This window comes from Balaenoptera musculus, chromosome 15, assembly GCF_009873245.2.
Source record: "Balaenoptera musculus isolate JJ_BM4_2016_0621 chromosome 15, mBalMus1.pri.v3, whole genome shotgun sequence".
Classification (NCBI taxonomy): domain Eukaryota; kingdom Metazoa; phylum Chordata; class Mammalia; order Artiodactyla; family Balaenopteridae; genus Balaenoptera; species Balaenoptera musculus.
In genome coordinates this window covers 40,393,188-40,407,167 of record NC_045799.1, presented here as the reverse complement: position 1 = coordinate 40,407,167, position 13,980 = coordinate 40,393,188, and the positions used below count along the sequence as shown (strand labels likewise).

General features: G+C 40.6%; 1 protein-coding gene across 4 annotated transcripts in view; it reads right to left on the bottom strand.

The window, feature by feature from the left end:
- Positions 1-6,894: 6,894 nt before the first annotated feature.
- The window catches only part of NDUFAF5 (NADH:ubiquinone oxidoreductase complex assembly factor 5), a 33,213-nt gene continuing 26,127 nt past the window's right edge, over positions 6,895-13,980 (bottom strand). For 2 of the 4 annotated variants that reach the window (XM_036827073.1, XM_036827075.1), the window contains 3 exons: positions 7,610-7,693; positions 7,181-7,263; positions 6,895-7,002 (listed from right to left, as the gene is read on the bottom strand). In XM_036827073.1, the coding sequence (XP_036682968.1) occupies positions 6,910-7,002; positions 7,181-7,263; positions 7,610-7,693 (260 nt within the window). In that variant the 3' untranslated portion in view covers positions 6,895-6,909. Of the gene's footprint in view, positions 7,003-7,180; positions 7,264-7,609; positions 7,694-9,683; positions 9,781-13,980 lie in introns of those variants that run through there. The other 2 variants (XR_005016614.1, XM_036827074.1) reach the window with 2 other exon arrangements.

The following is a 13,980-nucleotide window of genomic DNA, read 5'->3' as shown; positions in this document are numbered from 1 at the left end:
CCTGCCTGGTCCCAATATGCGGGTTGGGATGTTATGTTTAGGGGGGAGTGGAGACATGGAGAAAAAAGAGTGGTCTCTCACACAGAAGGCTCTGACCTCCAAAAGAAGGCAGCGTGATAAAATTAAGTGCTTTGTCCCATACAAGACTGAAGTCACATATTGGCTCTGCCGTGTATGTGACCTCGGAGAAGTCACAACCTCTGTGAACTTGTTTCTTCATCTGAAAGATGGGGACAGTAGAACTAGTATCTACTCGATAGGGAACTGTGCTGATGAAATGAGAATTGAGAATGCTTATCAAAGGCTCAGCACACTGCCTGGCAGGAGCATAAGACACATTGTTTTAAAAGGAGGGCTTTAACTGACAAAGGATTAATCTCCAAAATTTACAAGCAGCTCATGCAGCTCAATAACAAAAAAAACAAACAACCCAATCCAAAACTGGGCAGAAGATCTAAATAGACATTTCTCCAAAGAAGATATACAGATTGCCAACAAACACATGATAGAATGCTCAACGTGGGCTTCCCTGGTGGCGCAGTGGTTGAGAGTCTGCCTGCCAATGCAGGGGACACAGGTTCGAGCCCTGGTCTGGGAAGATCCCACATGCCGCGGAGCAACTGGGCCCGTGAGCCACAATTACTGAGCCTGCGCATCTGGAGCCTGTGCTCCGCAACAAGAGAGGCCGCGATAGTGAGAGGCCCGCGCACCATGATGAAGAGTGGCCCCCGCCTGCCACAACTAGAGAAAGCCCTCGCACAGAAACGAAGACCCAACACAGCCATAAAATAAAAAATAAAAATAAAAAAAAAAAAAAGAATGTTCAACGTCATTAATCATTAGAGAAATGCAAATCCAAACTACAATGAGATATCATCTCACACAGGTCAGAATGGCCATCATCAAAAAATCTAGAAACAATAAATGCTGGAGAGGGTGTGGAGAAAAGGGAACACTCTTGCACTGTTGGTGGGAATGTAAATTGATACAGCCACTATGGAGAACAGTATGGAGGTTCCTTAAAAAACTAAAAATAGAATTACCATACGACCCAGCAATCCCACTACTGGGCATATACCCTGAGAAAACCATAATTCAAAAAGAGTCATGTACCAAAATGTTCATTGCAGCTCTATTTACAATAGCCAGGACATGGAAGCAACCTAAGTGTCCATCAACAGATGAATGGATAAAGAAGATGTGGCACATATATACAATGGAATATTACTCAGCCATAAAAAGAAACGAAATTGAGTTATTTGTAGTGAGGTGGTTGGAGTTAGAGTCTGTCATACAGAGTGAAGTAAGTCAGAAAGAGAAAAACAAATACAGTATGCTAACACATATATATGGAATCTAAGGGAAAAAAAAAAGTCATGAAGAATTTAGTGGCAAGATGGGAATAAAGACATAGACCTACTAGGGAATGGACTTGAGGATATGGGGAGGGGGAAGGGTAAGCTGTGACAAAGTGAGAGAGTAGCATGGACATATATACACTACCAAACGTAAAATAGCTAGCTAGTGGGAAGCAGCCGCATAGCACAGGGAGATCAGCTCGGTGCTTTGTGACCACCTAGAGGGGTGGGATAGGGAGGGTGGGAGGGAGGGAGACGCAAGAGGGAAGAGATATGGGAACATATGTATATGTATAACTGATTCACTTTGTTATAAAGCAGAAACTAACACATCATTGTAAAGCAATTATACTCCAATAAAGATGTTAAAAAAAAAAAAGGAGGGCTTTGCCAAGCCACAGCACCTTGGTACAGGGTAAATGAAGCAGCTTTTGTTGAGAAGCTTAGCTGGCTTCAGATGAAGTCTAAAGTTAACACTGAAGGGAAAAGAAGTCCCCAAATGTCAACATGGAGACTGAGAAATTGCCAGGATGGGAGGGCAATCCTGGCTACTTCTGTGTTGGGACCCAGATCCTCAGGTTGAGCTGAATGCTTCTGAAATCATCCTGCTCAATGGCTCACAGCCATTTCCCACCATAACGTGGAGGAGGGATGTCTCACGCTCCCCTCAGTGACAGGGGCTCCAGATGGCCTTGACTCTCAACCAATGGGAGGAGGGTGGAAAAACATTTCGTTTGAAAAAGCCCCTCAGGAACTTACTTGGAAGGCAGGCCTGGGGCCTCTTTTGAGATTGAGTACCAAACCTGCAATTTTACAGATGAAAATCCTGAGGTCAGAGAGATGGTGCTGGCCCACGTGTCAGGAACCAGTAGGGCCAGGACTAAACCCAGGCCCCCCGACTCCCAGCCCCTGCCCTCCCCGCCGTCTCCCACTCCCAGCCTCGGCCCAGGCTCCCGACACTGCGACCTGGAGCCGCTCCTGACAGTTCTCCTGCAGGGCTGGCTCTGACACAACTAGCACTGGGTGTCCTGAGCACACGCACGACACTCTCGTACAAGGAGTCTGGAAACCGGCCGATTACACCCGGACTTGAAAGTGCAGGCAGTTTATCTTTGCCTGGTTTTGGCAATGGCGAGCAGGACCGAGACAGGATCGACTCCAGCTTTCAAAAACCCTTAACCATTTCCACAGCACTGTGCTCACCTGAGAGCCTGTAACCAGCACGCAGCATCAACAGTCCATCCTGATAACAAGCTGTCAGCAACTCAACAGCCGAGGCAGGAGGGACTGACTGAGAAAACCACAGCCGCCGTTACCTCACTGAACTCTCAAGGTCAGAGCCTTCCTTCTCACGTTCCCTGGTTTCATTATGGACTCGCCCCATCAGGTTTCTAGAAAATTGATCCTAATATGTCTTCCTAGGAAATGAAATTTGAAGCCTACTAAATGTACCTTGGGAGGTTAGTTCTACTTCGGGATACCATGGACGCAAACCTCAAGGTAAGCGTATCTCGGGCCCAGTTTTCCCCGAGAACAAAGGTAGTATGGTAGTTTATGCTGACTTTATACAATTTCAAGTAAGCAGAATATGTTCTATACTTCAAGGAACAAGTTGGCATACCCTGGGCACCTAACTTTTCCCAAAGTGAGCATATTAGTTACCTAAGGCTGTGTTAACAAATTACTCCAAACACAGTGGCTTAAACAACAGACATTTATTATCTGAGTTTCTGTGGGTCAGGAACGTGGAGTGGCTTAGCTGGGTGGCTCTGGCTCAGGGTCTGTCATGAGACTGCCGTCACGGTGTCACCTGAAAGTCACACTGGGGTTGGAGGATCTCCCCCGGGTTGGCTCCCTCGCTGGCAGGTCCGCGCCGTCCTCTCCCGAGCGCTGCTCGATGCCCCCCACGAACGGCACTGGCTCTCCCCGAGGTTGTGATCTCAGGCACAGTGAGGAGGAAGCGGGCCTCTTACTACCTCCTCAGAAGGGACACACCATCACTTCCATATTCTATTTGTTGGAAGCGAATCACTGAATTCAGCCCAGACTCACAGGGAGGGGAATGAAGCGCCACCTCTTGGAGGGAAGAGTATCAGAGAATCTGTGGATAGATTTTAAAACCACCACAGACGCCAAAGCATTATTTCCCTATTTGTTAACAACAGTACCTTCCATTTTCTTCAAATTTATTTTTTTAAACCAGCAAGATAAATACCTGTCAAGTATCCAGGCAAAGAATTAAAGTACCCCAATTTCTGGAAGGGCAGGTCCGCTTATTAGTTTCCTGAAGATAAACTTCACATTATTAACAGCAGCAATAACAACCGCCCCACCTCGAGCCCCCCTCTAAAAAAAACCCTCAAAACTTTATTCTTAGGCAAGAGAGGCTAAAATAATAATTTATGAAGGAATAAAATAATCACTATGCCAAGTATTCTTCTTTTCCCCAAATATCTTTTAATGTTTATTTCTTTCCTACACAGATGCCAATCCATGGTTAAATACTTTTATTTCATCCTTACTTAAGGGATATATACTGAGTTATAAAAACTATATCTTCAATATAGGCCATACTGTAATTGTTTCCACCTAGTGGATAAAAATGGTACTAAAAGGGTTTGAAAAACAAAACTTGCTTCATAGCTACTTCAGGAAGTACACCTTTCTGTAGCTGTAACTTTTTACAATTCATATCACAAACTTGGTGTCTATGGGTAGCTTCCATCTCAACAAATCCTGAAGAAATTCTTTGTTTTAAAAATGTAAGTTTTCATGAATACTGCCACCTCTGGAATTCTCTAGGCCAACAACCTGGAATACTGCTAAGAACCAGCAAATAATCCAAAAAGTATCCCAGCAGCGAACAGATGTCCCAGGTCCACCACCTGAAGCCATGTTAGACTGACAACTAAGAGCGCAGAGAAGAGTCGGGAGCCCGGCACATGGGTCTCGATGGGGATTTGTTAAGGGAACCAATAAAGCCCATGCATTTTACTCCAAAAGGGCCCTTCTCGCAGAACCTCCTCCCTCTTTCCTACCTTAAACCCCGTCCTAGAAACCTTCCAATCTGAGTTCTAATCTTACACATCACAAAGGGCAAGAAGAACTGACTCAAGAAAGTTCGTTTCTGTAAGGCCACTGAGATTGACAGCAAGTAAGAAAAATGCAGGAAAAGAGACAAACCACATCATTCTTGGGGCCAGTCAGTGTAGGAACAAGCAATGCAGTACAAGTTGTGATAGTAACTGTCAAGTTATAAAGAAAATGTTATAAAGCTATAAAGAAAAAAAGTTGTGATAATAACTGTTGAGTTATAAAGAAATGGTTATGTTCTCTACACTGTTTAAAATGTAACACATTTTGGAAATATTTTTGATAAGACATTTTCTAAAATTTTGTGGCTTAAAAGGATGAGTCCCTAATCATTTGGAAAACACAGCTATTCAGAAAAATTAATTTCCTGAAGGTTCCAAACAATTAAAGCTTAATAGATACTTCAAGCAGATATTAACTAAAAAAAATAATTTTACTACTGTCACTCACTCACATTAAAATAAATAATTTTACTACTGTCACTCACATTAAAATAAATACTTTTACTACTGTCACTCACATTAAAATAAATACTTTCACTACTGTCACTCAGGTTAAACAATAAGTGTCCTCAATTCATTGTGTTAATTCCTCTTTATTTTTTTAAACCAATGGACCTTGTTTTTGAGATCACTCAAGGTAGATTCCTCCCCAGCTCCACCCCACCACCCACATATTCTCTGTTGGCATGAAATAAATGAAAGTTAATATCCTTGGTAAGAAACTTCAAATTTTACAGAAAGATTAAAAAGTCAAAGTACAAGCCTCCCTCCTAGCTTCTGCCCATCTCCTGCACCCCCAACAGACGTTCAGACACTGGGACAGGTGCAGATACATGTGGTTCCTCAGTCCCTGTCCTCAGCAATAACCACTTAACAATTCTGCATGCATTCTTCAAAAACAAATATCAATACCTATAAACGTGGGTCATTTAGGAAACACAGACACCGTGGAATATGTCCTTTCCTTAGGCATCAGTTTACACTTTAATATGTAGGAGTTTTTTGTTTTCCTTTCCTTTCAAGTCGGAAAATTAAGCTAAAAAAAAATACCTTCCCCAAATTTTGCTGCCTAGGTATTCTTTTCCTTTGTATTAAAAATGAAAAACAAAAAAGCCACAAAGAGTATCCCAATTTCTGATATCAATGAATGTCCTAACTGAAGAGAGCAAGAACAGTAATTTCTTTTTCTCCTACAAAATTCTGGGTTTTAACTGTAACTTAGCCTATGAAAGGGTACATTTTCCACATAATTTAATTTGATTCAAAATGGAGCTGAGTATCTACTGCGTAAGGCATAGTAGCCCTGGGCTCAGGGAGAGCTTGGTGCTCGTGCGGCAGAGGGAGGGAAGGCAGGCGGGAGAGACACAGAGAGAAGCAAATCCTACAGTAACTCCCCTAGGGCTGAGGAGGAGGCAGGGCCACGCCCATTACATGGAAAGGACAGCAGACGGCTTGGCACTGACTGGTGAACACACTCGTAATCACTCTTGGGTGCTTCCCAGCTTCCTCCGGCTGCCTTACCACCACCTCCTTCCACCTATTCTACACTGTCTGAGCTTGACTGCTTCCAAATCATTTTGATCATGACAATGGGACAGTGGACCTGGATTAGAATAATATTGCCAAAGACCTCAAACAACAAAGGAAAATCAAGCAAACAGCACTTTTCATCACTGTGCAGATACTTTACATGTAATTTTGCCTCTGTAATTCTTTAAAGTGTTCTCCTCTTAACTAAGGTAGTATATAAAATGATAGGGGTCTCACCCAGATCATGGAGGTGAGAAAGAAATAAGATTATAATTCTGATGGTTTAAAAAAAAAAAAAAGGCGAGGAAGGATTCAGTAAAGGTAAACACTCTTCCAAAGTACAACACTACTTAAGAGCTCTAGAGAGGTTCATAATCCTCTGTTCCTCTTCAAAGAGGAACATGGCAAAGAAGACAGTATCACAAATAATTCTGGCTTAAGTATCTTAGAATAGTTGTTATAAAAGACTACATTTTTATTCTAAATGAGCCAGAACACAAAAGAATCTACCAACTTGTCACTCTCCTCATCTCCACGGCTAACGTCCTCTCACAGAAATAACACAAGATCAGAAGGAGAAAAAGGTACAAAATGTCAGCGTGGGTAATGTTTTTCCAACAAGTCAGGAATTTATGTATGTTAATATATTTGTGGATTTTTCATAGAAATATCTTCTTGCTTTTGGGCTGACTTTGCAAATAAGGCACTCAAATTACTAGATAACAGTATCCATATGAAAACAGAAAACATGTGAAACTGAAATCGTTACTAAATATAGATGAGTAGTAGGCTATTCTAATTATTAGAAAAGTCTGACAGTAAATAGCTTATATATTGCTTCTTGTTTCAAAATGCAATAATTTTAGATGTGAAAGTTACCCATCACTGATGAAAAGTCTGGACTATGTTAATATTGAATAAAATATTTATTGTGATTTTTTCCCCTGTGACATAACATCATTTATTTTTCCTAGCTCTCCAAATGACACAGTTGCCGAACCTCTTTTAGCTGGTCTCGCCTGAAAATAATGATAAAGATTAAAGATATTAGAAATAGATAAATATATAGCCCTAATTAACCCCCTTAATGCTGTCTTATATTTAAAAGAAAAACAAACCACCCTAAGTAAATAAACAATAATAAGTAAACGGAAACATGAACCCACTAAGAAAAGTGATCTGTCTTAGTAATATTACCTGTGAATCATGATATTTCCAGCCTATCATGTAATAGATCTGATAGGTAGCAGGTACAGAACCATCCTCATTTCCATACATTTCTATAAAGACAAATCATGGTTAGAGTCTGAAAAAAAGGCAAGTAGGAAAAATAAATCTGCTCAATGAAAGTCATGTCTTCCAAAGAGACATGAATATTAGAATACTCATGGGATTCTGAGAATGCCTCTTGTGAAAAATCCTCCACACCGAGAAGCTGACAGTAAGGAAATAGTAAGGGCTGCTGGGAAAAAGGATACATAGCCACAGGATCTGCGTTTTGAAAGGAAGGACAAGAAATCTGATGGTGCCCTAACAGGAAAGGAAAACGTAATTTTAGGGGATAAAGATGACAGGGCACAAGTTGGTCAGTGGGGCCTGGCTGGGAAGAACGGCCAGCTCCCTTACCTCTGTACACTGCTGCAGCCGCCAGCATCGTGTCTCGGTGCAGGAGGGCTTTTCTATGCCAAGCACAGTTACTCTCACCCATCCCTAAAATACAGGCAGTTTGAGATAATACAGCAAATACCCTGAGCAGCTCAACATCACAGATTTTATCTTATCTCATCCAATGGTATAACCATCGTCCCCCTTCCCTAATAGTCACATAAGATAACCTAAATAATCTCATTTTGCTCTCAGATCATAGCTAGTTACTCTAAAGCAAAACTACCTGAAGCTTCTGGATATTAAGACAAGTCGAATTTCAGGAGGCAAACCCTATAAGTAGGCTTTCCCTGGCAGCAATGGGCTGTGGTAGGCCAGCTGGGCAAAAGCAAGGCGACTGGCCCTCCAGGTGAGTCATCAGGCATTGGCAAGGGCCTTTCTAATGATGCCACATTTTTATGCCCCTTTTAGCTGCTCTTTGAGGAGGACAGGACATTGGTACAACACCTCACTCCTTCTAAGTAAGCCGTAAATGTAAGTATGGACGTGAAACTTGGAAGAGGGCTTGAAGACTCATTAGGGAGTACCAAAAGTACAATGTGTTTTCAGATTTTACAACATTTTACTGATCCCAGATTAGGAAACAATTCTGTACATTCTCTTCAGAGGCACTTTTCTTAATGTTTTAACATTTATTTTTAGATTTCTTTCCTTCAAATTGACAGCTAAAAGCTAGGATTATGTCAGTCTATTGTTCACTAAAAATTAGTTATATATTTAATATTTTTTAATGCATAGAGTCAAACGAAATTACTTTTAAAGACCACATTTTAAACTAGTTTGCAAAATTAAAAGAATTTCAAAAGTAAAAATCCTTTACATTTATTCTCTATATGCTACATGATCAAAAATCGGTTTCTTAGTTTTGTTTTTCACAAAAGATACCAATAAACTTCCCAATGTTGGTATCCTTTAGTAGTTTAAAAATAATAATCTCCCAATTTTTCAATGGGCTTATTAAAAACAATCAACAAATTAGCTGGGATAAGTTAATCTTCTTCTTCTCTCCAATCCCAAAAGGTTCCTATTATTCCCTAAAATAATGAAGCTCCGACACTAAAAGCAATGTCCCATATCCTGTGAGTATAAGAGCCCTAATTCATGAAGAACAAAAGACATACAAACTAGTAGATGAATCACCATGAAGAAGAGGGTGGATCTTATTCTTGTGGTCATGAAGTAGCTACATGACCTTAGTTCCATCTCTCTGGGTCCTCAAGTTGGCCAGGCTAGATGATCTCTACAGGCTTCCAATGCTAACATTTTAGACCCATTACATAATCCAATTTAAAAACATTCTCCCACATCATGAGTATCAACTGAATCAAGAGACCAAAGGTCAACTGGAACTTGTACTGGAAGGGTTTATTGCCGATAATGGCCGTGGTGCTTTCATTCCTGCTTAACTCCCCATTGCCATGACTTACACATGAGACAGAGGCAACACCAGTGGAAAACAGGCCTAATTTTTTTAATGGATATAGTTAATGCACTAGAAATTCTAAAATGCCTTCTAAATAACTGGTATTAGGATATACTAATTAAGATTATTAGGCACAATGCTCTTTCTGATACAGAAACTCCAGAGCACTACTGCATAGCATAGTAACTGCTGCGAGGGAAGCCCACCCTTCCCTCACATGAGAACCTCCCTTCTCCTTGGGGAAGCAGTGTGATGTAGCACACAGAGTCTAGATTTTGGGATCATAATCCAAGTTCTGGCCCTTACATAACCTGGGGCAAAGTCACTTAACCCCTATTAAACTCAGTTTTATCATCTTCAAAATGGAATGATAAAACTTCATAATGCATCATGGAGGACCTTTACTGGAGATCATCTGGGAAACACATCTGGGACTTCTGACCAGCTCTGGGCTTTGGGATAAACAGAAAATCTGGGAAGCAGGTAGCTGTTAAAGACTCTCACAGTGTTTTTAAGGTTAAGTTCAACTGATTATTAAAAAAAAGTCAAATTTATTATGGTTTACTAGGAACAATACTGAGTACTGCCTAAAAAAATAACAACTGAACTTACCTTAAAACTACTGTGAAAGCCTCCAAAACTTTTCATGCATTCATCGGCTGACATACAACTTGTTTTGTAAAATTAGGTCAACATTCTTGACTTTCTTCTGTGAATTAATAATAATAGCAGCTTAAATGAGAAACACCACAACCATCGAGAAAAAAGTGTAACACAATGTAAAATGCCAAAAACCAACTGGAAGGTAACACCAACTTCCAGTCTGCAGAGCAGCACCCCTGGAAGTCTGCCAAGCTCCTCCCCTCCTGCATTCACCCCTCGACCACTCTTCCTCCTACGTCAGCTGCCTCTGACCTTTTCAGTGGAGACTGGCTAGCACTTCAGGATCTGAGTCAGGCTGCTACACTGGGCTTAAATCCTGGCTCTACCACTTACTAAACACTTCGCCTTGGGCAAGTTACTTCTGTCTGTGCCCAGTCTCCTCATGCAAAACAAGAGAGGTTAACCATGCTAGCTAGTCTTACCTTCCTCATGAACATGCCTCATAAACGATGCTGGAGGGTGAGCTTGCTCACACATCAATCTGATTGTCCCTCCTCTGCACAAATATTCTCCCAACAGACTGCAAGGCTGACCTGATAAAGTCTAGATAAGCCTCTAATGGACTATCCTGCATCATTTCCCGTCATCTTCCCATTCTACATATTCAAGCAATACTGAATTACTGTACAGTTTCTCAATTAGGAAAGTGAAGGCTGAGCGTATCCTCGAGTCCCCATAATTCTATACAGGCCTTTTCCTTGGCCTGGAATGCAAGGCCCCAACCCCCAAAAGGTGCACCCACCCCTTCATTCTTCTAGAAAACTCATTTTAGCTTAGGTGCTGCTTCTTCTGCAAAAGCATCCTTGATTCCCTAAGCAGATTTAGGGATTTTTCTCTGTGTTTCTCCCTGCACTTTTAAAAAGAATTATCTCACTTTACAGTTAAAGCATATGTCTGCCTATCTCTGTGTGTCTCTTTCTCTTCTGGAGCATAAGTTCCCTAAGATCAGGAACTGTTATTTCTAGCACTGGCTCAGTGGTTGGCACATGGTAGATGCTCAATAAATGGTAAGTGAATGAATATTAAATCAACCAGTTAACATTTATAGCAACTTTGTTAAATATCACTTTTACAACTTATCTTTAGATAAATTCATCCTAATCCTCTTCAGACTAAGAGACATTGAGACTCTGGGAGGGCTCATGCCAAGGAGTACTTTCCAGAACTTCTGTTGTCAGTGTCCTTGTCCCCGTGGTGAGCCACAGCCACCCCCCACCTCTGCAGGAGACCCTCCAATACCAGCAGCCATGTGGCTGACAGGGTCTTGGTGCTATGGCCAGGTGTCAGGCCTGTGCCTCTAAGGTGAGAGAGCTGAGTTCAGGACATTGGTCCACCAGAGACCTCCTGGCTCCACGTAATATCAAATGGCAAAAGCTCTCCCAGAGATCTCCATCTCATTGCTAAGACCCAGCTCCACTCAATGACCAGCAAGCTACAGGGTGGATGTCCGATGCCAAACAACTAGCAAGACAGTAACACAACCCCATCCATCAGCAGAGAGGCGGCCTAAAATCATAAAAAGGTCACAGACACCCCAAAACACACCACCGGACACAGTCCTGCCCACCAGAAAGACAAGATCCAGCCTCATCCACCAGAACACAGCCACCAGTCCCCTCCACCAGGAAGCCTACACAACCCACTGAACCAACCTTAGCCACTGGAGGCAGACACAAAAACAATGGGAACTACGAACCTGCAGCTTGTGAAAAGGAGACCCCAAACACAGTAAGTTAAGCAAAATAAGAAGACAGAGAAATGCACAGCAGATGAAGGAGGAAGGTAAAAACCCATCAGACCAAACAAATGAAGAGGAAATAGGCAGTCTACCTGAAAAAGAATTCAGAGCAATGATAGTAAAGATGATTCAAAATCTTGGAAACAGAATGGAAAAAATACAAAAAACATTTAACAAGGACATAGAAGAACTAAAGAGCAAACAAACAATGATGAACAACACAATAAATGAAACTAAAAATTCTCTAGAAGGACTCAATAGCAGAATAACTGAGGCAGAAGAACGGATAAGTGACCTGGAAGATAAAAAAATGGAAATAACTACCGCAGAGCAGAATAAAGAAAAAAGAATGAAGAGAATTGAGGACAGTCTTAGAGACCTCTGGGAAAATATTAAACACACCAACATTCGAATTATAGGGGTCCCAGAAGAAAAAAAGAAAAAGAAGGGGACTGAGAAAATATTTGAAGAGATTATAGTTGAAAACTTCCCTAATATGGGAAAGGAAATAGTCAATCAAGTCCAGGAAGCACAGAGAGTCCCATACAGGATAAATCCAAGGAGAAACATGCCAAGACACATATGAATCGAACTATCAAAAATTAAATACAAAGCAAAAATATTAAAAGCAGCAAGGGAAAAGCAACAAATAACATACAAGGGAATCCCCATAAGGTTAACAGCTGATCTTTCAACAGAAACTCTGCAAGCCAGAAGGGAGTGGCAGGACATATTTAAAGTGATGAAAGGGAAAAAACCTACAACCAAGATTACTCTACCCAGCAAGGATCTCATTCAGATTCAACAGAGAAATTAAAACCTTTACAGACAAGCAAAAGCTAAGAGAATTCAGCACCACCAAACCAGCTTTACAACAAATGCTAAAGGAACTTCTCCAGGCAGGAAACACAAGAGAAGGAAAAGACCTACAATAACAAACCCCAAACAATTAAGAAAATGGTAATAGGAACATACATATCGATTATTACCTTAAATGTAAATGGATTAAATGCTCCAACCAAAAGACATAGACTGGCTGAATGGATACAAAAACAAGACCTGTATATATGCTGTCTACAAGAGACCCACTTCAGACCTAGGGACACATACAGATTGAAAGTGAGGGGATGGAAAAAGATATTCCATGCAAATGGAAAACAAAAGAAAGCTGGAGTAGCAATTCTCATATCAGACAAAATAGATTTTAAAATAAAGACTACTACAACAGACAAAGAAGGACACTACATAATGATCAAGGGATCAATCCAGGAAGAAGATATAACAATTGTAAGTATTTATGCACCCAACACAGGAGCACCTCAATAATTAAGGCCAATGCTAACAGCCATAAAAGGGGAAATAGACAGTAACACAATCATAGTAGGGGATTTTAAAACCCCACTTTCACCAATGGACAGATCGTCCAAAATGAAAATAAATAAGGAAACACAAGCTTTAGCTGATACATTAAACAAGATGGACTTAATTGATATTTATAGGACATTCCATCCAAAAACAACGGAATACACTTTCTTCTCAAGGGCTCATGGAACATTCTCCAGGATAGATCATATCTTGGGTCACAAATCAAGCCTTGGTAAATTTAAGAAAATTGAAATTGTATCAAGTATCTTTTCCAACCACAACGCTATGAGACTAGATATCAAGTACAGGAAAATACCTGTTAAAAATACAAACACATGGAGGCCAAACAATACACTACTAAATAACCAAGAGATCACTGAAGAAATCAAAGAGGAAATCAAAAAATACCTAGAAACAAATGACAATGAAATCATGACCACCCAAAATATATGGGATGCAGCAAAAGCAGTTCTAAGAGGGAAGTTTACGGCAATACAATCCTACCTCAAGAAACAAGAAACATCTCAAATAAACAACCTAACCTTACACCTAAAGCAATTAGAGAAAGAAGAACAAGAAAACCCCAAAGTTAGCAGAAGGAAAGAAATCATAAAGATCAGATCAGAAATAAATGAAAAAGAAATGAAGGAAACGATAGCAAAGATCAACAAAACTAAAAGCTGGTTCTTTGAGAAGATAAACAAAATTGATAAACCATTAGCCAGACTTATCAAGAAAAAGAGAGAGAAGACTCAAATCAATAGAATTAGAAATGAAAAAGGAGAAGTAACAACTGACACTGCAGAAATACAAACGATCATGAGAGATTACTACAAGTAACTATATGCCAATAAAATGGAAAACCTGGAAAGAAATGGACACATTCTTAGAAAAGCACAAGCTTCCGAGACTGAACCAGGAAGAAATAGAAAATATAAACAGACCAATCACAAGCAGTAAAATTGAGATTGTGATTAAAAATCTTCCAACAAACAAAAGCCCTGGACCAGATGGCTTCACAGGCGAATTCTATCAAACATTTAGAGAAGAGCTAACACCTATCCTTCTCAAACTCCTCCAAATAATAGCAGAGGGAGGAACACTCCCAAACTCTTTCTATGAGACCACCATCACCCTGATACT